This window comes from Oncorhynchus nerka, linkage group LG7 (assembly GCF_034236695.1).
Source record: "Oncorhynchus nerka isolate Pitt River linkage group LG7, Oner_Uvic_2.0, whole genome shotgun sequence".
Taxonomy (NCBI): domain Eukaryota; kingdom Metazoa; phylum Chordata; class Actinopteri; order Salmoniformes; family Salmonidae; genus Oncorhynchus; species Oncorhynchus nerka.
Window position 1 is genome coordinate 81318985 of NC_088402.1, and position 24182 is coordinate 81343166.

The window sequence follows — 24182 nt, forward strand, 5'->3', positions numbered from 1 at the left end:
GCTCTGTATTGAATAGAGTAGCCTATAATATGGTGGGATTTTACAGGCCCCCGCTCTGTATTGAATAGAGTAGCCTATAATATGGTGGGATTTTACAGGCCCCGGCTCTGTATTGAATAGAGTAGCCTATAATATGGTGGGATTTTACAGGCCTCCCTCTCAGTATTGAATAGAGTAGCCTATAATATGGTGGGATTTTACAGGCCTCCCTCTCTGTATTGAATAGAGTAGCCTATAATATGGTGGGATTTTACAGGCCTCCCTCTCAGTATTGAATAGAGTAGCCTATAATATGGTGGGATTTTACAGGCCTCCCTCTCAGTATTGAATAGAGTAGCCTATAATATGGTGGGATTTTACAGGCCTCCCTCTCTGTATTGAATAGAGTAGCCTATAATATGGTGGGATTTTACAGGCCCCCGCTCTGTATTGAATAGAGTAGCCTATAATATGGTGGGATTTTACAGGCCCCGGCTCTGTATTGAATAGAGTAGCCTATAATATGGTGGGATTTTACAGGCCTCCCTCTCTGTATTGAATAGAGTAGCCTATAATATGGTGGGATTTTACAGGCCCCCACTCTGTATTGAATAGAGTAGCCTATAATATGGTGGGATTTTACAGGCCCCCGCTCTGTATTGAATAGAGTAGCCTATAATATGGTGGGATTTTACAGGCCCCCGCTCTGTATTGAATAGAGTAGCCTATAATATGGTGGGATTTTACAGGCCCCGGCTCTGTATTGAATAGAGTAGCCTATAATATGGTGGGATTTTACAGGCCTCCCTCTCAGTATTGAATAGAGTAGCCTATAATATGGTGGGATTTTACAGGCCTCCCTCTCTGTATTGAATAGAGTAGCCTATAATATGGTGGGATTTTACAGGCCTCCCTCTCAGTATTGAATAGAGTAGCCTATAATATGGTGGGATTTTACAGGCCTCCCTCTCTGTATTGAATAGAGTAGCCTATAATATGGTGGGATTTTACAGGCCCCCGCTCTGTATTGAATAGAGTAGCCTATAATATGGTGGGATTTTACAGGCCTCCCTCTCAGTATTGAATAGAGTAGCCTATAATATGGTGGGATTTTACAGGCCCCGGCTCTGTATTGAATAGAGTAGCCTATAATATGGTGGGATTTTACAGGCCTCCCTCTCTGTATTGAATAGAGTAGCCTATAATATGGTGGGATTTTACAGGCCCCCACTCTGTATTGAATAGAGTAGCCTATAATATGGTGGGATTTTACAGGCCCCCGCTCTGTATTGAATAGAGTAGCCTATAATATGGTGGGATTTTACAGGCCCCCGCTCTGTATTGAATAGAGTAGCCTATAATATGGTGGGATTTTACAGGCCCCCGCTCTGTATTGAATAGAGTAGCCTATAATATGGTGGGATTTTACAGGCCCCCGCTCTGTATTGAATAGAGTAGCCTATAATATGGTGGGATTTTACAGGCCTATAATATGGTGGGATTTTACCCCCCTCTCTGTATTGAATAGAGTAGCCTATAATATGGTGGGATTTTACAGGCCTCCCTCTCTGTATTGAATAGAGTAGCCTATAATATGGTGGGATTTTACAGGCCTCCCTCTCAGTATTGAATAGAGTAGCCTATAATATGGTGGGATTTTACAGGCCTCCCTCTCAGTATTGAATAGAGTAGCCTATAATATGGTGGGATTTTACAGGCCCCGGCTCTGTATTGAATAGAGTAGCCTATAATATGGTGGGATTTTACAGGCCCCGCTCTGTATTGAATAGAGTAGCCTATAATATGGTGGGATTTTACAGGCCCCCGCTCTGTATTGAATAGAGTAGCCTATAATATGGTGGGATTTTACAGGCCCCGGCTCTGTATTGAATAGAGTAGCCTATAATATGGTGGGATTTTACAGGCCTCCCTCTCAGTATTGAATAGAGTAGCCTATAATATGGTGGGATTTTACAGGCCTCCCTCTCTGTATTGAATAGAGTAGCCTATAATATGGTGGGATTTTACAGGCCTCCCTCTCTGTATTGAATAGAGTAGCCTATAATATGGTGGGATTTTACAGGCCCCCGCTCTGTATTGAATAGAGTAGCCTATAATATGGTGGGATTTTACAGGCCTCCCTCTCTGTATTGAATAGAGTAGCCTATAATATGGTGGGATTTTACAGGCCCCGGCTCTGTATTGAATAGAGTAGCCTATAATATGGTGGGATTTTACAGGCCTCCCTCTCTGTATTGAATAGAGTAGCCTATAATATGGTGGGATTTTACAGGCCCCCACTCTGTATTGAATAGAGTAGCCTATAATATGGTGGGATTTTACAGGCCTCCCTCTGTATTGAATAGAGTAGCCTATAATATGGTGGGATTTTACAGGCCCCGCTCTGTATTGAATAGAGTAGCCTATAATATGGTGGGATTTTACAGGCCCCCGCTCTGTATTGAATAGAGTAGCCTATAATATGGTGGGATTTTACAGGCCCCGCTCTGTATTGAATAGAGTAGCCTATAATATGGTGGGATTTTACAGGCCCCCGCTCTGTATTGAATAGAGTAGCCTATAATATGGTGGGATTTTACAGGCCCCCGCTCTGTATTGAATAGAGTAGCCTATAATATGGTGGGATTTTACAGGCCCCCGCTCTGTATTGAATAGAGTAGCCTATAATATGGTGGGATTTTACAGGCCCCGCTCTGTTTTATTGAATAGAGTAGCCTATAATATGGTGGGATTTTACAGGCCCCGGCTCTGTATTGAATAGAGTAGCCTATAATATGGTGGGATTTTACAGGCCCCGGCTCTGTATTGAATAGAGTAGCCTATAATATGGTGGGATTTTACAGGCCCCCGCTCTGTATTGAATAGAGTAGCCTATAATATGGTGGGATTTTACAGGCCCCGGCTCTGTATTGAATAGAGTAGCCTATAATATGGTGGGATTTTACAGGCCCCGGCTCTGTATTGAATAGAGTAGCCTATAATATGGTGGGATTTTACAGGCCCCCGCTCTGTATTGAATAGAGTAGCCTATAATATGGTGGGATTTACAGGCCCCGGCTCTGTATTGAATAGAGTAGCCTATAATATGGTGGGATTTTACAGGCCCCCTCTCTGTATTGAATAGAGTAGCCTATAATATGGTGGGATTTTACATGCCCCCGCTCTGTATTGAATAGAGTAGCCTATAATATGGTGGGATTTTACAGGCCCCCGCTCTGTATTGAATAGAGTAGCCTATAATATGGTGGGATTTTACAGGCCCCCGCTCTGTATTGAATAGAGTAGCCTATAATATGGTGGGATTTTACAGGCCCCGCTCTGTATTGAATAGAGTAGCCTATAATATGGTGGGATTTTACAGGCCCCCCTCTCAGTATTGAATAGAGTAGCCTATAATATGGTGGGATTTTACAGGCCCCCGCTCTGTATTGAATAGAGTAGCCTATAATATGGTGGGATTTTACAGGCCTCCCTCTCTGTATTGAATAGAGTAGCCTATAATATGGTGGGATTTTACAGGCCTCCCTCTCAGTATTGAATAGAGTAGCCTATAATATGGTGGGATTTTACAGGCCTCCCTCTCTGTATTGAATAGAGTAGCCTATAATATGGTGGGATTTTACAGGCCCCCGCTCTGTATTGAATAGAGTAGCCTATAATATGGTGGGATTTTACAGGCCCCCGCTCTGTATTGAATAGAGTAGCCTATAATATGGTGGGATTTTACAGGCCTCCCTCTCTGTATTGAATAGAGTAGCCTATAATATGGTGGGATTTTACAGGCCCCCGCTCTGTATTGAATAGAGTAGCCTATAATATGGTGGGATTTTACAGGCCCCCGCTCTGTATTGAATAGAGTAGCCTATAATATGGTGGGATTTTACAGGCCCCGCTCTGTATTGAATAGAGTAGCCTATAATATGGTGGGATTTTACAGGCCTCCCTCTCAGTATTGAATAGAGTAGCCTATAATATGGTGGGATTTTACAGGCCTCCCTCTCTGTATTGAATAGAGTAGCCTATAATATGGTGGGATTTTACAGGCCCCCTCTCTGTATTGAATAGAGTAGCCTATAATATGGTGGGATTTTACAGGCCTCCTCTCTGTATTGAATAGAGTAGCCTATAATATGGTGGGATTTTACAGGCCCCCGCTCTGTATTGAATAGAGTAGCCTATAATATGGTGGGATTTTACAGGCCTCCCTCTCAGTATTGAATAGAGTAGCCTATAATATGGTGGGATTTTACAGGCCCCCGCTCTGTATTGAATAGAGTAGCCTATAATATGGTGGGATTTTACAGGCCTCCGCTCTGTATTGAATAGAGTAGCCTATAATATGGTGGGATTTTACAGGCCCCCACTCTGTATTGAATAGAGTAGCCTATAATATGGTGGGATTTTACAGGCCCCCGCTCTGTATTGAATAGAGTAGCCTATAATATGGTGGGATTTTACAGGCCCCCGCTCTGTATTGAATAGAGTAGCCTATAATATGGTGGGATTTTACAGGCCCCGCTCTGTATTGAATAGAGTAGCCTATAATATGGTGGGATTTTACAGGCCCCCGCTCTGTATTGAATAGAGTAGCCTATAATATGGTGGGATTTTACAGGCCTCCCTCTCAGTATTGAATAGAGTAGCCTATAATATGGTGGGATTTACAGGCCTCCCTCTCAGTATTGAATAGAGTAGCCTATAATATGGTGGGATTTTACAGGCCCCCTCTCTGTATTGAATAGAGTAGCCTATAATATGGTGGGATTTTACAGGCCCCCGCTCTGTATTGAATAGAGTAGCCTATAATATGGTGGGATTTTACAGGCCCCGGCTCTGTATTGAATAGAGTAGCCTATAATATGGTGGGATTTTACAGGCCCCCCACTCTGTATTGAATAGAGTAGCCTATAATATGGTGGGATTTTACAGGCCCCCGCTCTGTATTGAATAGAGTAGCCTATAATATGGTGGGATTTTACAGGCCTCCCTCTCAGTATTGAATAGAGTAGCCTATAATATGGTGGGATTTTACAGGCCCCCACTCTGTATTGAATAGAGTAGCCTATAATATGGTGGGATTTTACAGGCCTCCCTCTCAGTATTGAATAGAGTAGCCTATAATATGGTGGTATTTTACAGGCCTCCCTCTCTGTATTGAATAGAGTAGCCTATAATATGGTGGGATTTTACAGGCCTCCCTCTGTGTATTGAATAGAGTAGCCTATAATATGGTGGGATTTTACAGGCCCCCTCTCAGTATTGAATAGAGTAGCCTATAATATGGTGGGATTTTACAGGCCCCCGGCTCTGTATTGAATAGAGTAGCCTATAATATGGTGGGATTTTACAGGCCTCCCTCTCAGTATTGAATAGAGTAGCCTATAATATGGTGGTATTTTACAGGCCCCCACTCTGTATTGAATAGAGTAGCCTATAATATGGTGGGATTTTACAGGCCCCCGCTCTGTATTGAATAGAGTAGCCTATAATATGGTGGGATTTTACAGGCCCCCGCTCTGTATTGAATAGAGTAGCCTATAATATGGTGGGATTTTACAGGCCCCCGCTCTGTATTGAATAGAGTAGCCTATAATATGGTGGGATTTTACAGGCCCCGCTCTGTATTGAATAGAGTAGCCTATAATATGGTGGGATTTTACAGGCCCCCGCTCTGTATTGAATAGAGTAGCCTATAATATGGTGGGATTTTACAGGCCCCCTCTTTACCTAGGCCAGGCCCCCCGCTCTGTATTGAATAGAGTAGCCTATAATATGGTGGGATTTTACAGGCCTCCCTCTCAGTATTGAATAGAGTAGCCTATAATATGGTGGGATTTTACAGGCCCCGGCTCTGTATTGAATAGAGTAGCCTATAATATGGTGGGATTTTACAGGCCTCCCTCTCTGTATTGAATAGAGTAGCCTATAATATGGTGGGATTTTACAGGCCCCCACTCTGTATTGAATAGAGTAGCCTATAATATGGTGGGATTTTACAGGCCCCCGCTCTGTATTGAATAGAGTAGCCTATAATATGGTGGGATTTTACAGGCCCCCGCTCTGTATTGAATAGAGTAGCCTATAATATGGTGGGATTTTACAGGCCCCGCTCTGTATTGAATAGAGTAGCCTATAATATGGTGGGATTTTACAGGCCCCGCTCTGTATTGAATAGAGTAGCCTATAATATGGTGGGATTTTACAGGCCCCCGCTCTGTATTGAATAGAGTAGCCTATAATATGGTGGGATTTTACAGGCCCCGCTCTGTATTGAATAGAGTAGCCTATAATATGGTGGGATTTTACAGGCCCCCGCTCTGTATTGAATAGAGTAGCCTATAATATGGTGGGATTTTACAGGCCTCCCTCTCAGTATTGAATAGAGTAGCCTATAATATGGTGGGATTTTACAGGCCTCCCTCTCAGTATTGAATAGAGTAGCCTATAATATGGTGGGATTTTACAGGCCCCCGCTCTGTATTGAATAGAGTAGCCTATAATATGGTGGGATTTTACAGGCCCCGGCTCTGTATTGAATAGAGTAGCCTATAATATGGTGGGATTTTACAGGCCCCGGCTCTGTATTGAATAGAGTAGCCTATAATATGGTGGGATTTTACAGGCCCCCGCTCTGTATTGAATAGAGTAGCCTATAATATGGTGGGATTTTACAGGCCCCCGCTCTGTATTGAATAGAGTAGCCTATAATATGGTGGGATTTTACAGGCCCCCCGCTCTGTATTGAATAGAGTAGCCTATAATATGGTGGGATTTTACAGGCCCCGGCTCTGTATTGAATAGAGTAGCCTATAATATGGTGGGATTTTACAGGCCTCCCTCTCAGTATTGAATAGAGTAGCCTATAATATGGTGGGATTTTACAGGCCTCCCTCTCTGTATTGAATAGAGTAGCCTATAATATGGTGGGATTTTACAGTTCTCCCTCTCAGTATTGAATAGAGTAGCCTATAATATGGTGGGATTTTACAGGCCTCCCTCTCAGTATTGAATAGAGTAGCCTATAATATGGTGGGATTTTACAGGCCTCCCTCTCTGTATTGAATAGAGTAGCCTATAATATGGTGGGATTTTACAGGCCCCCGCTCTGTATTGAATAGAGTAGCCTATAATATGGTGGGATTTTACAGGCCCCGGCTCTGTATTGAATAGAGTAGCCTATAATATGGTGGGATTTTACAGGCCTCCTTCTCTGTATTGAATAGAGTAGCCTATAATATGGTGGGATTTTACAGGCCCCCACTCTGTATTGAATAGAGTAGCCTATAATATGGTGGGATTTTACAGGCCCCCGCTCTGTATTGAATAGAGTAGCCTATAATATGGTGGGATTTTACAGGCCCCCGCTCTGTATTGAATAGAGTAGCCTATAATATGGTGGGATTTTACAGGCCCCGGCTCTGTATTGAATAGAGTAGCCTATAATATGGTGGGATTTTACAGGCCTCCCTCTCAGTATTGAATAGAGTAGCCTATAATATGGTGGGATTTTACAGGCCTCCCTCTCTGTATTGAATAGAGTAGCCTATAATATGGTGGGATTTTACAGGCCTCCCTCTCAGTATTGAATAGAGTAGCCTATAATATGGTGGGATTTTACAGGCCTCCCTCTCTGTATTGAATAGAGTAGCCTATAATATGGTGGGATTTTACAGGCCCCCGCTCTGTATTGAATAGAGTAGCCTATAATATGGTGGGATTTTACAGGCCTCCCTCTCAGTATTGAATAGAGTAGCCTATAATATGGTGGGATTTTACAGGCCCCGGCTCTGTATTGAATAGAGTAGCCTATAATATGGTGGGATTTTACAGGCCTCCCTCTCTGTATTGAATAGAGTAGCCTATAATATGGTGGGATTTTACAGGCCCCCACTCTGTATTGAATAGAGTAGCCTATAATATGGTGGGATTTTACAGGCCCCCGCTCTGTATTGAATAGAGTAGCCTATAATATGGTGGGATTTTACAGGCCCCCGCTCTGTATTGAATAGAGTAGCCTATAATATGGTGGGATTTTACAGGCCCCCGCTCTGTATTGAATAGAGTAGCCTATAATATGGTGGGATTTTACAGGCCCCCGCTCTGTATTGAATAGAGTAGCCTATAATATGGTGGGATTTTACAGGCCCCGCTCTGTATTGAATAGAGTAGCCTATAATATGGTGGGATTTTACAGGCCCCCGCTCTGTATTGAATAGAGTAGCCTATAATATGGTGGGATTTTACAGGCCCCCGCTCTGTATTGAATAGAGTAGCCTATAATATGGTGGGATTTTACAGGCCTCCCTCTCAGTATTGAATAGAGTAGCCTATAATATGGTGGGATTTTACAGGCCTCCCTCTCAGTATTGAATAGAGTAGCCTATAATATGGTGGGATTTTACAGGCCCCGGCTCTGTATTGAATAGAGTAGCCTATAATATGGTGGGATTTACAGGCCCCCGCTCTGTATTGAATAGAGTAGCCTATAATATGGTGGGATTTTACAGGCCCCGGCTCTGTATTGAATAGAGTAGCCTATAATATGGTGGGATTTTACAGGCCCCCACTCTGTATTGAATAGAGTAGCCTATAATATGGTGGGATTTTACAGGCCCCGGCTCTGTATTGAATAGAGTAGCCTATAATATGGTGGGATTTTACAGGCCCCCGCTCTGTATTGAATAGAGTAGCCTATAATATGGTGGGATTTTACAGGCCCCCGCTCTGTATTGAATAGAGTAGCCTATAATATGGTGGGATTTACAGGCCCCCGCTCTGTATTGAATAGAGTAGCCTATAATATGGTGGGATTTTACAGGCCCCCGCTCTGTATTGAATAGAGTAGCCTATAATATGGTGGGATTTTACAGGCCCCCGCTCTGTATTGAATAGAGTAGCCTATAATATGGTGGGATTTTACAGGCCCCCGCTCTGTATTGAATAGAGTAGCCTATAATATGGTGGGATTTTACAGGCCCCCGCTCTGTATTGAATAGAGTAGCCTATAATATGGTGGGATTTTACAGGCCCCCGCTCTGTATTGAATAGAGTAGCCTATAATATGGTGGGATTTTACAGGCCCCCGCTCTGTATTGAATAGAGTAGCCTATAATATGGTGGGATTTTACAGGCCTCCCTCTCAGTATTGAATAGAGTAGCCTATAATATGGTGGGATTTTACAGGCCCCGGCTCTGTATTGAATAGAGTAGCCTATAATATGGTGGGATTTTACAGGCCCCCGCTCTGTATTGAATAGAGTAGCCTATAATATGGTGGGATTTTACAGGCCCCGGCTCTGTATTGAATAGAGTAGCCTATAATATGGTGGGATTTTACAGGCCCCCGCTCTGTATTGAATAGAGTAGCCTATAATATGGTGGGATTTTACAGGCCCCGGCTCTGTATTGAATAGAGTAGCCTATAATATGGTGGGATTTTACAGGCCCCCGCTCTGTATTGAATAGAGTAGCCTATAATATGGTGGGATTTTACAGGCCCCGGCTCTGTATTGAATAGAGTAGCCTATAATATGGTGGGATTTTACAGGCCCCCACTCTGTATTGAATAGAGTAGCCTATAATATGGTGGGATTTTACAGGCCCCGGCTCTGTATTGAATAGAGTAGCCTATAATATGGTGGGATTTTACAGGCCCCGCTCTGTATTGAATAGAGTAGCCTATAATATGGTGGGATTTTACAGGCCCCCGCTCTGTATTGAATAGAGTAGCCTATAATATGGTGGGATTTTACAGGCCCCCGCTCTGTATTGAATAGAGTAGCCTATAATATGGTGGGATTTTACAGGCCCCCGCTCTGTATTGAATAGAGTAGCCTATAATATGGTGGGATTTTACAGGCCCCGCTCTGTATTGAATAGAGTAGCCTATAATATGGTGGGATTTTACAGGCCCCCGCTCTGTATTGAATAGAGTAGCCTATAATATGGTGGGATTTTACAGGCCCCCGCTCTGTATTGAATAGAGTAGCCTATAATATGGTGGGATTTTACAGGCCTCCCTCTCAGTATTGAATTGAGTAGCCTATAATATGGTGGGATTTTACAGGCCTCCCTCTCAGTATTGAATAGAGTAGCCTATAATATGGTGGGATTTTACAGGCCCCGGCTCTGTATTGAATAGAGTAGCCTATAATATGGTGGGATTTTACAGGCCTCCCTCTCAGTATTGAATAGAGTAGCCTATAATATGGTGGGATTTTACAGGCCTCCCTCTCAGTATTGAATAGAGTAGCCTATAATATGGTGGGATTTTACAGGCCCCGGCTCTGTATTGAATAGAGTAGCCTATAATATGGTGGGATTTTACAGGCCCCGGCTCTGTATTGAATAGAGTAGCCTATAATATGGTGGGATTTTACAGGCCTCCCTCTCAGTATTGAATAGAGTAGCCTATAATATGGTGGGATTTTACAGGCCTCCCTCTCAGTATTGAATAGAGTAGCCTATAATATGGTGGGATTTTACAGGCCCCGGCTCTGTATTGAATAGAGTAGCCTATAATATGGTGGGATTTTACAGGCCTCCCTCTCTGTATTGAATAGAGTAGCCTATAATATGGTGGGATTTTACAGGCCCCCACTCTGTATTGAATAGAGTAGCCTATAATATGGTGGGATTTTACAGGCCCCGCTCTGTATTGAATAGAGTAGCCTATAATATGGTGGGATTTTACAGGCCCCCGCTCTGTATTGAATAGAGTAGCCTATAATATGGTGGGATTTTACAGGCCCCCGCTCTGTATTGAATAGAGTAGCCTATAATATGGTGGGATTTTACAGGCCCCCGCTCTGTATTGAATAGAGTAGCCTATAATATGGTGGGATTTTACAGGCCCCCCTCTCTGTATTGAATAGAGTAGCCTATAATATGGTGGGATTTTACAGGCCCCCGCTCTGTATTGAATAGAGTAGCCTATAATATGGTGGGATTTTACAGGCCCCCGCTCTGTATTGAATAGAGTAGCCTATAATATGGTGGGATTTTACAGGCCCCCCTCTGTATTGAATAGAGTAGCCTATAATATGGTGGGATTTTACAGGCCTCCCTCTCAGTATTGAATTGAGTAGCCTATAATATGGTGGGATTTTACAGGCCTCCCTCTCAGTATTGAATAGAGTAGCCTATAATATGGTGGGATTTTACAGGCCCCGCTCTGTATTGAATAGAGTAGCCTATAATATGGTGGGATTTTACAGGCCTCCCTCTCTGTATTGAATAGAGTAGCCTATAATATGGTGGGATTTTACAGGCCCCCACTCTGTATTGAATAGAGTAGCCTATAATATGGTGGGATTTTACAGGCCCCCCGCTCTGTATTGAATAGAGTAGCCTATAATATGGTGGGATTTTACAGGCCCCCGCTCTGTATTGAATAGAGTAGCCTATAATATGGTGGGATTTTACAGGCCCCCGCTCTGTATTGAATAGAGTAGCCTATAATATGGTGGGATTTTACAGGCCCCCGCTCTGTATTGAATAGAGTAGCCTATAATATGGTGGGATTTTACAGGCCCCCTCTCTGTATTGAATAGAGTAGCCTATAATATGGTGGGATTTTACAGGCCCCCGCTCTGTATTGAATAGAGTAGCCTATAATATGGTGGGATTTTACAGGCCCCCGCTCTGTATTGAATAGAGTAGCCTATAATATGGTGGGATTTTACAGGCCCCGCTCTGTATTGAATAGAGTAGCCTATAATATGGTGGGATTTTACAGGCCTCCCTCTCAGTATTGAATTGAGTAGCCTATAATATGGTGGGATTTTACAGGCCTCCCTCTCAGTATTGAATAGAGTAGCCTATAATATGGTGGTATTTTACAGGCCCCCACTCTGTATTGAATAGAGTAGCCTATAATATGGTGGGATTTTACAGGCCTCCCTCTCAGTATTGAATAGAGTAGCCTATAATATGGTGGTATTTTACAGGCCTCCCTCTCAGTATTGAATAGAGTAGCCTATAATATGGTGGGATTTTACAGGCCCCGCTCTGTATTGAATAGAGTAGCCTATAATATGGTGGGATTTTACAGGCCCCCTCTCTGTATTGAATAGAGTAGCCTATAATATGGTGGGATTTTACAGGCCTCCCTCTGTGTATTGAATAGAGTAGCCTATAATATGGTGGGATTTTACAGGCCTCCCTCTCAGTATTGAATAGAGTAGCCTATAATATGGTGGGATTTTACAGGCCCCGGCTCTGTATTGAATAGAGTAGCCTATAATATGGTGGGATTTTACAGGCCTCCCTCTCTGTATTGAATAGAGTAGCCTATAATATGGTGGGATTTTACAGGCCCCACTCTGTATTGAATAGAGTAGCCTATAATATGGTGGGATTTTACAGGCCCCCGCTCTGTATTGAATAGAGTAGCCTATAATATGGTGGGATTTTACAGGCCCCGCTCTGTATTGAATAGAGTAGCCTATAATATGGTGGGATTTTACAGGCCCCCGCTCTGTATTGAATAGAGTAGCCTATAATATGGTGGGATTTTACAGGCCCCGCTCTGTATTGAATAGAGTAGCCTATAATATGGTGGGATTTTACAGGCCCCGCTCTGTATTGAATAGAGTAGCCTATAATATGGTGGGATTTTACAGGCCCCCTCTCTGTATTGAATAGAGTAGCCTATAATATGGTGGGATTTTACAGGCCCCCGCTCTGTATTGAATAGAGTAGCCTATAATATGGTGGGATTTTACAGGCCTCCCTCTCAGTATTGAATAGAGTAGCCTATAATATGGTGGGATTTTACAGGCCTCCCTCTCAGTATTGAATAGAGTAGCCTATAATATGGTGGGATTTTACAGGCCCCGGCTCTGTATTGAATAGAGTAGCCTATAATATGGTGGGATTTTACAGGCCCCCGCTCTGTATTGAATAGAGTAGCCTATAATATGGTGGGATTTTACAGGCCTCCCTCTCAGTATTGAATAGAGTAGCCTATAATATGGTGGGATTTTACAGGCCTCCCTCTCAGTATTGAATAGAGTAGCCTATAATATGGTGGGATTTTACAGGCCCCGCTCTGTATTGAATAGAGTAGCCTATAATATGGTGGGATTTTACAGGCCTCCCTCTCTGTATTGAATAGAGTAGCCTATAATATGGTGGGATTTTACAGGCCCCCACTCTGTATTGAATAGAGTAGCCTATAATATGGTGGGATTTTACAGGCCCCGCTCTGTATTGAATAGAGTAGCCTATAATATGGTGGGATTTTACAGGCCCCCGCTCTGTATTGAATAGAGTAGCCTATAATATGGTGGGATTTTACAGGCCCCCGCTCTGTATTGAATAGAGTAGCCTATAATATGGTGGGATTTTACAGGCCCCCGCTCTGTATTGAATAGAGTAGCCTATAATATGGTGGGATTTTACAGGCCCCGCTCTGTATTGAATAGAGTAGCCTATAATATGGTGGGATTTTACAGGCCCCGCTCTGTATTGAATAGAGTAGCCTATAATATGGTGGGATTTTACAGGCCTCCCTCTCAGTATTGAATAGAGTAGCCTATAATATGGTGGGATTTTACAGGCCTCCCTCTCAGTATTGAATAGAGTAGCCTATAATATGGTGGGATTTTACAGGCCCGGCTCTGTATTGAATAGAGTAGCCTATAATATGGTGGGATTTTACAGGCCCCCTCTCTGTATTGAATAGAGTAGCCTATAATATGGTGGGATTTTACAGGCCTCCCTCTCAGTATTGAATAGAGTAGCCTATAATATGGTGGGATTTTACAGGCCTCCCTCTCAGTATTGAATAGATATGGTGGGATAGCCTATAATATGGTGGGATTTTACAGGCCCCGCTCTGTATTGAATAGAGTAGCCTATAATATGGTGGGATTTTACAGGCCTCCCTCTCTGTATTGAATAGAGTAGCCTATAATATGGTGGGATTTTACAGGCCCCCTCTGTATTGAATAGAGTAGCCTATAATATGGTGGGATTTTACAGGCCCCCGCTCTGTATTGAATAGAGTAGCCTATAATATGGTGAGATTTTACAGGCCCCCGCTCTGTATTGAATAGAGTAGCCTATAATATGGTGGGATTTTACAGGCCCCCGCTCTGTATTGAATAGAGTAGCCTATAATATGGTGGGATTTTACAGGCCCCCCGCTCTGTATTGAATAGAGTAGCCTATAATATGGTGGGATTTTACAGGCCCCCGCTCTGTATTGAATAGAGTAGCCTATAATATGGTGGGATTTTACAGGCCCCCGCTCTGTATTGAATAGAGTAGCCTATAATATGGTGGGATTTTACAGGCCCCCGCTCTGTATTGAATAGAGTAGCCTATAATATGGTGGGATTTTACAGGCCTCCCTCTCAGTATTGAATAGAGTAGCCTATAATATGGTGGGATTTTACAGGCCTCCCTCTCTGTATTGAATAGAGTAGCCTATAATATGGTGGGATTTTACAGGCCTCCCTCTCAGTATTGAATAGAGTAGCCTATAATATGGTGGGATTTTACAGGCCTCCCTCTCTGTATTGAATAGAGTAGCCTATAATATGGTGGGATTTTACAGGCCTCCCTCTCAGTATTGAATAGAGTAGCCTATAATATGGTGGTATTTTACAGGCCCCCGCTCTGTATTGAATAGAGTAGCCTATAATATGGTGGGATTTTACAGGCCCCCGCTCTGTATTGAATAGAGTAGCCTATAATATGGTGGGATTTTACAGGCCTCCCTCTCAGTATTGAATAGAGTAGCCTATAATATGGTGGGATTTTACAGGCCCCCGCTCTGTATTGAATAGAGTAGCCTATATTATGGTGGGATTTTACAGGCCTCCCTCTCTGTATTGAATAGAGTAGCCTATAATATGGTGGGATTTTACAGGCCCCCGCTCTGTATTGAATAGAGTAGCCTATAATATGGTGGGATTTTACAGGCCTCCCTCTCTGTATTGAATAGAGTAGCCTATATTATGGTGGGATTTTACAGGCCTCCCTCTCTGTATTGAATAGAGTAGCCTATAATATGGTGGGATTTTACAGGCCCCCGCTCTGTATTGAATAGAGTAGCCTATAATATGGTGGGATTTTACAGGCCCCCGCTCTGTATTGAATAGAGTAGCCTATAATATGGTGGGATTTTACAGGCCTCCCTCTCTGTATTGAATAGAGTAGCCTATAATATGGTGGGATTTTACAGGCCCCCGCTCTGTATTGAATAGAGTAGCCTATAATATGGTGGGATTTTACAGGCCCCCGCTCTGTATTGAATAGAGTAGCCTATAATATGGTGGGATTTTACAGGCCCCCGCTCTGTATTGAATAGAGTAGCCTATAATATGGTGGGATTTTACAGGCCCCCGCTCTGTATTGAATAGAGTAGCCTATAATATGGTGGGATTTTACAGGCCCCCGCTCTGTATTGAATAGAGTAGCCTATAATATGGTGGGATTTTACAGGCCCCGGCTCTGTATTGAATGGAGTAGCCTATAATAAAATAAAATCAAATAAAATCAAATCAAATTTTATTTGTCACATACACATGGTTAGCAGATGTTAATGCGAGTGTAGCGAAATGCTTGTGCTTCTAGTTCCGACAATGCAGTGATAACCAACAAGTAATCTAACTAACAATTCTAAAACTACTGTCTTATACACAGTGTAAGGGGATAAAGAATATGTACATAAGGATATATGAGTGAGTGATGGTACAGAGCAGCATACAGTAGATGGTATCGAGTACAGTATATACATATGAGATGAGTATGTAGACAAAGTAAACAAAGTGGCATAGTTAAAGTGGCTAGTGATACATGTATTACATAAGGATGCAGTCGATGATGTAGAGTACAGTATATACGTATGCATATGAGATGAATAATGTAGGGTAAGTAACATTATATAAGGTAGCATTGTTTAAAGTGGCTAGTGATATATTTACATCATTTTCCATCAATTCCCATTATTAAAGTGGCTGGAGTTGGGTCAGTGTCAATGACAGTGTGTTGGCAGCAGCCACTCAACCTGTTGTAGCCCCTTTGCCTAACTGATGTCAATGGTGCCTATCTACGTCCTCTACACCTTCCTGTTGTCCTCTACATGCTGTTTGGCACAGGAAGACATGTCTCCACTGGTAATATACACTGATATGGTTCATCCAGGACTGGAGCCTGAAAAATGTATATGGATAAAACACACAGGGTGGCTTTGTGAGACTGGCTTTGAATCCGGGTCTCCTCCGCCCATAAGACTGTGTTAGCCACCTGAGCTAAAGCCAAAGTTACTCATCTTAGTTTTTTTGTTTTTGTTTTATTTATTCACAAAAAGTTTTGGGATTGATTTGCACTTTTTGCACCAAATTACGTTCATATCTAGGAGATGATCCCCACAGTATGATGCTGCCACCTCATGGTTCACCTTAGGGATGGTGCCAGGTTTACTCCAGATGTGACTCTTGGCATTCAGACCAAAGAGTTTCATCTTGGTTTCATCAGACCAGAGAATCTTGTTTCTTATGGTCTGAGAGTCATTAAGTGCCTTTTGGCAAACTCCAAGCAGGCTTTCATGTGCCTTTTACTGAGGAGTGGCTTCCGTCTGGCCACTCTACCATAAAGGCCTGATTGGTTGCTGTACCATTTTGCCAATGGTACAGTGTATAGACTTGTGACATGATATACAATTAAACAACAAGGCCAGAGGGGGGGTGGTATATGGCCAATATACCACAGATAAGGGCTGTTCTTATGTACGACGCAAAGCGGAGTGCCTGGATACAGCCCTTAGCCGTGGTATATTGGCCATATACCACAAACCAAAGGTGCCTTATTGCTAGTTTATACTAGTTACCAACGTAATTAGAGCAGAACAATTAATGGCTTTGTCATACCTGTGGTATACGGTCTGATATACCACGGCTGTCAGCCAATCAGCATTCAGGCCTGGAACCACCCAGTTTATAATAACAAACAACAGACTCAAATCAATCTTGGATTTCAGCATTTACGTATTAGCTATATTCTCTCGTGGTCAAAATAACCCTACTACGGCTACAACTACTCCCCACAGCAGTAGATGATTCCAGTACTTAGCTAGAATATTGAGTGTGATCAATGGTGTGTTTGGTTGTTTTTGATGGAGGTTTTTGGTTTTCTAACAGTGAATAGAAACCATGCACCTCTTGGTCATTACTCTACTTAGTCGGGAAGAATTCATACAGTTTGCAGCCTACAGTATAACAGGAGAAATGGAAAATGCAATTCCTCAAAATCAGATCCATAAACTTAACCATTACATTTTAATAATAAAAAGAATACATTTTCATAATCATAATTTAACTGTAGAAAACTGAACTTGACATTAGGGACAAAACAGTACTAGATTTCTATAGACAATCATTATTCAGGTCTCTGGTTCCACCTTGTGGTCAAATAGTATATATAGTAAATAGTATAACGGCAAATATATATATATAGTAAATAGTAAATAGTATAATGGCAGCATGTAACGAGATATCACACAGTCTCACTAACATTCATGCAAAATAATACAAAAAGTATGACTGCTTGAATTCATCATGAAGAGAATACATTAATCTATATCACGTTGAATACTTGTATCATGGGTGACCTGCCTGGCTTTATCATTATTACATTGTCAGGACATCATGCTCTGGTAGGTGTCCATGATTATGCAATACAAAACATATCATTACAGTTCTTTGTATAAAAAAAAGACAGCAAGTTAATGAAATTCATCAATCAAAATGCTTTTCATGAAGAGTGCAAAAATAGAAAAGCATATTATAGGTAAACCTACATTTCATTTCAAAGGAAGTAAGTCTTTGATTGGTTGGAAGAGCTGCAGCTAGATGAAAAGATGTTTGGATGGCGTGAATTCAGGACAATATTCAGAATGTCAGTCTCCATAAAGTAAAGTTCATATTGTGATCTCAGACCATGGATGTGTCCCAAATAGCACAGTATTTCCTATACAAAAGCAGTGCACTATATAGGGAGCCATTAACAGACCATGATGTTTTATTAAACTAGGGAAGTCAGTTAAGAACAAATTCTTATTTACAATGATGGCCTAGGAACAGTGGGTTAACTGCCTTGTTCGGGGGCAGAACGACAGTTTTCTTTTTACTTTGCCGCCAATCTAGCAACCTTTTCAGTTACTGGTCCGACGCTCTAAACACTAGACTCTAACCACTAGGCTACCTGCCGCCCCATTAATTTGGCAAACCCCATGATAGACAGGTTTGCCACGTAAACATTGAACAGTGATAACTTTGTCCAGAGTAGTAGAGTGGGAGGATATCATATGCTCCTCAAAGAGCAAGAGGGTTTAAGTCAGGTAATTAAAGTAATCAGGAGGGAGAAGACCTTACACTTCAGTACTATGGCATGACTCACACTTTGGCACAGTCTGTTAATACCATAGTTAGTTAGAGGACTCTAGATTGATAAAACCTGTTTTGGCATGGACTTTGCCCTTGAGTGCTTCCGCCATTTTAAAAGCAGTCAACTAGGTGGGACTTCTAAAGGGTTAAGGAATGCTCTCATAATTACACCCAGGTCACCAGGAGGGAAAATGTATGGAGTAAAAAGTAAAATATTTTCTTAACGAATGTAGTCAAAAATATAATTAGTAAAGTACAGATACACCAAAAAACTACTTAAGTAGTACTTTAAAGTATTTTTACTTAAGTACTTTACACCACTGTTAGTTCTGTTCTGTTTGCCAACAGAAGTAGTAAAATAAGAAAATGTAAAACTTAAAAACATATCCCAGTTTGCCTATTTGCTTATGGTCTTGTCTACACCTAGCGACCTGTTTTTTTTAGATGATATAAGCAAAAAATATGACATTTTATTTGGAATGGCAAGCCAGACACAATGAAAATAGCCTATTTATATAATGAAAATGAATTCGGAGGGCAGAAATGGTTCATTTTAAAGCATTAGACCTCTCACTAAATGCGTCAGTCATACAAAAGTTATACTTAAATCCGAACTGGTTCGCTAGCAAATTAGTAAGAATGTCTCACCCCATGTTCAAGAATGGACCTTTTCCCTTTATTCAGATTACCACCTCTCACTTTCGGTTATTTGAATATCATATAATCTTCAAAATATTGTTCTTTTTAAAACAAGCCATAGAAAGTTGGTTGCAATTTCAGTTTAGTCCACCAGAAAAGACAGAACAAATAATACAACCAATATTGGTTAAACTCAAATATACTAATTGCTCAAAAAAAATAAAAAAAATATATTGATAAAATAAAAAGGTATAATCTTTGTCAATTATATCATAAATAGGACTGGTGGAGTTGTCACACATGCAGCTAACAAAAATATGTCTGCTCAACCCAAAATTACAACCAACTAATTGCAGCATTACTGCAAAAAAATGGAAGAGGCAAGTGGAAGGGGGAAAAAGTAAGGAACTTGTCGGTCGTCCCTACATTAAAGACCAAATTTGGTTAAAGAAAATAAGTAAAAAAGCATACCAGTTTCATAAGGACCAAAAAATATATAAATAAATGTTTTTGCCTCAATGGTGCTGCCCGTGTGCTCACAGATGTCATAATAGGACACATAGAAAGATCACGTCTCTATCATTCTCTATGGTGGAAACACACCTTGACCAAAGCCTGACAAAGGAGATGCTCATTGGCTTGGTTCTTCACTTTCAATGTTTGTTTCCACACATTCACTGTGTCCACAACAAATGCTGTGACCAAAAATCAGAGGGGGCACAAAGTACATGAGGATGGCTGGGGGAGGGTTTATGTCCCTCGTCCGGGAGTTGGAGATTTTACATTTGTTCTTAAAACCCAAAACAGCTTTTTCCTGCCATCTATAATCATTACGCTTCATATATCTAAAAAATATGTATATTTTACTGGTTACCCTCTTGAGCCTCTGTATCCTGGTGATACATATTATTCTCTGAATCTCTGCTAAAACCCGGGTAAAAGATTGAAAGGAATATGAGTCTTATTCAGTGCATTTAGTTATTGCGTTCTTTTCTAAAGTATACGAACCTTGTCAGCAGGCATGCCAGCTACTCTAGCTTGATTGAAATGGCTTCTTGTTGTTAGCTAGTTATGAGGTTGGGGGAGAGGTTGGGGGAGAGGTTCCCAATCTGAATTAGCTAAAGCCAACCTCATAAAAATCATTGGTGGCCAGTAGTATTACAGAGAAACAACAATTACATACACAAAATATAATCTGAGGGGGGAACATGTCCCTATGCCCCCTATGGGCATGACACCTCTGGTGATGACAAAAAAATGGCTGCTCAGTGATAGCTTGTAGAACCTGTTTCAGTTACTAGACATGCATTTGAGTCTGTTCTTGAAGTAAAAAAGGGCATTTTTGATTTGGACAGCATCCGATGAGGAGTAGCGGAACTTGGCGTAGGCCTTCTCACTGTGCGACTTGCCCCATGGCAACTTGATCTTAGATGCATGGTTTATGATGATGTCATCACAGGAAGCTATGTGGAGGATCCCAAGCCCGTCGATGAAGAACTCTGAGGATGCAATAAAAGATTTTTACAATTTGATCACAAAATGAATGTCTTGTTTTCTTGTTGCAGACTTTCAGTGACAAGTCACAGTTTATGTTCTCAGTCTAGAAGGTTTCACTTAATAAATCAAATTGTATTTGTCACATGGTTCGTAAACAACAGGTGTAGACTAAAAGTGAAATGCTTAGATTTGGCCTTGTATTTTAGGTCATTGTCCAAGGTTAATTAATCTCCCAGTGTCTGTTGGAAGGCAGACTGAACCTAGTTTTCCAATAGGATTGTGCTTAGCTCCATCCAATTTCATTTTTATAATAAAACTCCCCAGCCCTTAATGATTACAAGCATACCCATAACATGATGCAGCCACCACCATGCTTGAAAATATGGAGAGTGGTACTCAGTAATGTATTGGATTGGATTTGCCCAAACATAAAACGTTGTATTCAGGACAAAAACTCAATTGCTTTGCCACATTTATTTTGCAGTATTACTTTAGTGTCTTGTTGCAAACATGTTTTGGAATATTTGTATTCTGTACAGGCTTCCTTCTTTTTACTCTGTCAATTAGGTTAGTATTGTGGAGTAACTACAATTATTTTTTTTAATCCATCCTCAGTTCTCATATCACAACAACCATTAAACAATGTAAACATGTTAAAATCCCCATTGACCTCGTGGTGAAATCCCAGAGAAGTTTCCTTCCTCTTCGGCAACTGAGTTAGGAAGGATACTTATATCTTTGTAGTGATGGGGTGTATTGACACACTATCCAAAGCCTAATGAATAACTTCACTATTTTTTAACACATCTACCAAACGGTGCCCTTTGCGAGGCATTGACAAACCTCCCTGGTCTTTGTGGTTGAACCTGTGCTTGAAATTCACTACTAGATCGAGGGACCTTACAGATACTAGTATGAGTGGGGTACAGAGATGAAGTAGTCATTGAAAATTCAAGTTTACCACTATTATTAAACATAGAATGAGTCCATGCAACTAATACGATTTGTTAAGCACACTCCTGAACTTATTTAGGCTTACCATGACTAAGGGGTCCATCACTTATTGACTCAATACATTTTAGCAGTAGTGTAAAGTACTTAAGTAAAAATACATTAAAGTACTACTTAAGTCGTTTTTTGGGGTATCTGTAATTTACTTTACTATTTATATTTTTGACATATTTTACCTCTCTACATTCCTAAATAAAATATTGTATTTTTTACTCCATACAAAGTACTCGTTACATTTGAATGCTTAGCAGGACAGGGAAATTGTAAAATTCACCCATTTATCAACAGAACACGTGGTCATCCCTACTGCCTCTGTTCTGGTGGTCTCACTAAACACAAATGTATCTTTTGTAAATAATGCCTGAGTGTTGGAGTGTGCCCCTGGCTATCCATACATTTTTTTAAACAAGAAAATGGTTCTGTCTGCTTTGTTCTCCCTGTCCTGACGCTGTTCTTGTTTTGATATATGTCCGCTGTTTCATCAAATGTTCACTCCCTGTACTTGCTTCTCATCTCCAGCGTCTGTCCTTACAAATCTAAAATATATTTTGAATTGTTTAACACTTTTTTGGTTACTACATGATTCCATATGTGTTACCTCATAGTTTTGATGTCTTCACTATTATTCTGCAATGTAGAAAATAGTAAAAATATAGAAAAACCCTTGAACAAGTAGGTGTTCTAAACCTTTTGACCAGTAGTGTATATTTTAGTAATTACATTATTGTTTTTTTTTTACAATATATTTATTGGCTTTTTATTTTTTACAATTTTACAACCAGCAAAATATGACACAGATTATGTCGCATTATTCCTTCCACCTACACAAAACACCATGCTACATGGGGACACAAAACACCATGCTACATGGGGACACAAAACACCATGCTACATGGGGACACAAAACACCATGCTACATGGGGACACAAAACACCATGCTACATGGGGACACAAAACACCATGCTACATGGGGACACAAAACACCATGCTACATGGGGACACAAAACACCATGCTACATGGGGACACAAAACACCAGGCTACATGGGGACACAAAACACCATGCTACATGGGGACACAAAACACCATGCTACATGGGGACACAAAACACCATGCTACATGGAGACACAAAACACCATGCTACATGGGGACACAAAACACCAGGCTACATGGGGACACAAAACGCTTCCCTCACCAACACATAAACTACCCCCTCCTGGTATTAGCTTCACTGATTAACAACAACAAAAAGACACAGAATGACCTTCACATTCCATGCTAGAAAATAAACTATTCAAAAAACAACTAATAATAATAATAGATTAATGAAGAAAGTAGTAATGAGACAGCTAAGGTGACGTCTCTAGAAACTACTGAAAGTCCCCCAGACATCAGGAAATTCAAAGGGTTTATTTCGTAAATTGTATGTTATTTTTTTCAGATGGAATATAGGAAGTTAGATATTTTAGCCACATCTGCTTGCTTGGCAGAGTGTCACTCTTCCATATAATAGCTGTGCATTTATTGGCTGCAATGACTGACAATTGAATGAATCTGGTTTTGCTACAAATTTTTATTTTATTTATTTTATTTCACCTTTATTTAACCAGGTAAGCAAGTTGAGAACAAGTTCTCATTTACAATTGCGACCTGGCCAAGATAAAGCAAAGCAGTTCGACACATACAACGACACAGAGTTACACATGGAGTAAAACAAACATACAGTCAATAATACAGTAAAAAAAAAACAAGTCTATATACAATGTGAGCAAATTAGGTGAGAAGGAGGTAAAGGCAAAAAGGCCATGGTGGCACAATATAGCAAGTAAAACACTGGAATGGTAGTATTGCAATGGAAGAATGTGCAAAGTAGAAATAAAAATAATGGGGTGCAAAGGAGCAAAATAAATAAATAAATTAAATACAGTTAGGAAAGAGGTAGTTGTTTGGGCTAAATTATAGGTGGGCTATGTACAGGTGCAGTAATCTGTAAGATGCTCTGACAGTTGGTGTTTAAAGCTAGTGAGGGAGATAAGTGTTTCCAATTTAAGAGATTTTTGTAGTTCGTTCCAGTCATTGGCAGCAGAGAACTGGAAGGAGAGGCGGCCAAAGAAAGAATTGGTTTTGGGGGTGACTAGAGAGATATACCTGCTGGAGCGTGTGCTACAGGTGGGAGATGCTATGGTGACCAGCGAGCTGAGATAAGGGGGACTTTACCTAGCAGGGTCTTGTAGATGACATGGAGCCAGTGGGTTTGGCGAAGTATGAAGCCCAGCCAACGACATCAATGGTGGGTAATATGGGGCTTTGGTGACAAAACGGATAGCACTGTGATAGACTGCATCCAATTTGTTGAGTAGGGTATTGGAGGCTATTTTGTAAATGACATGCTAGAAGTCGAGGATTGGTAGGATGGTCAATTTTACAAGGGTTGTTTGGCAGCATGAGTGAAGGATGCTTTGTTGCGAAATAGGAAGCCAATTCTAGATTTAACTTTGGATTGGAGATGTTTGATATGGGTCTGGAAGGAGAGTTTACAGTCTAACCAGACACCTAAGTATTTGTAGTTGTCCATATTCTAAGTCAGAGCCGTCCCAGAGTAGTGATGTTGGACAGGCGGGTAGGTGCAGGTAGCGATCGGT

General features: G+C 41.2%; 1 protein-coding gene across 2 annotated transcripts in view; it reads right to left on the reverse strand.

The window, feature by feature from the left end:
- Positions 1 to 17269: 17269 nt before the first annotated feature.
- LOC115125666 (beta-1,4 N-acetylgalactosaminyltransferase 1-like) overlaps positions 17270 to 24182 on the reverse strand; it is a 30700-nt gene continuing 23787 nt past the window's right edge. For both annotated transcript variants that reach the window (XM_029655197.2, XM_029655198.2), the window contains exon 11: positions 17270 to 20533. In XM_029655197.2, coding sequence (XP_029511057.1) covers positions 20325 to 20533 — 209 coding nt within the window. In that variant the 3' untranslated portion in view covers positions 17270 to 20324. The remainder of the gene's footprint in view (positions 20534 to 24182) is intronic.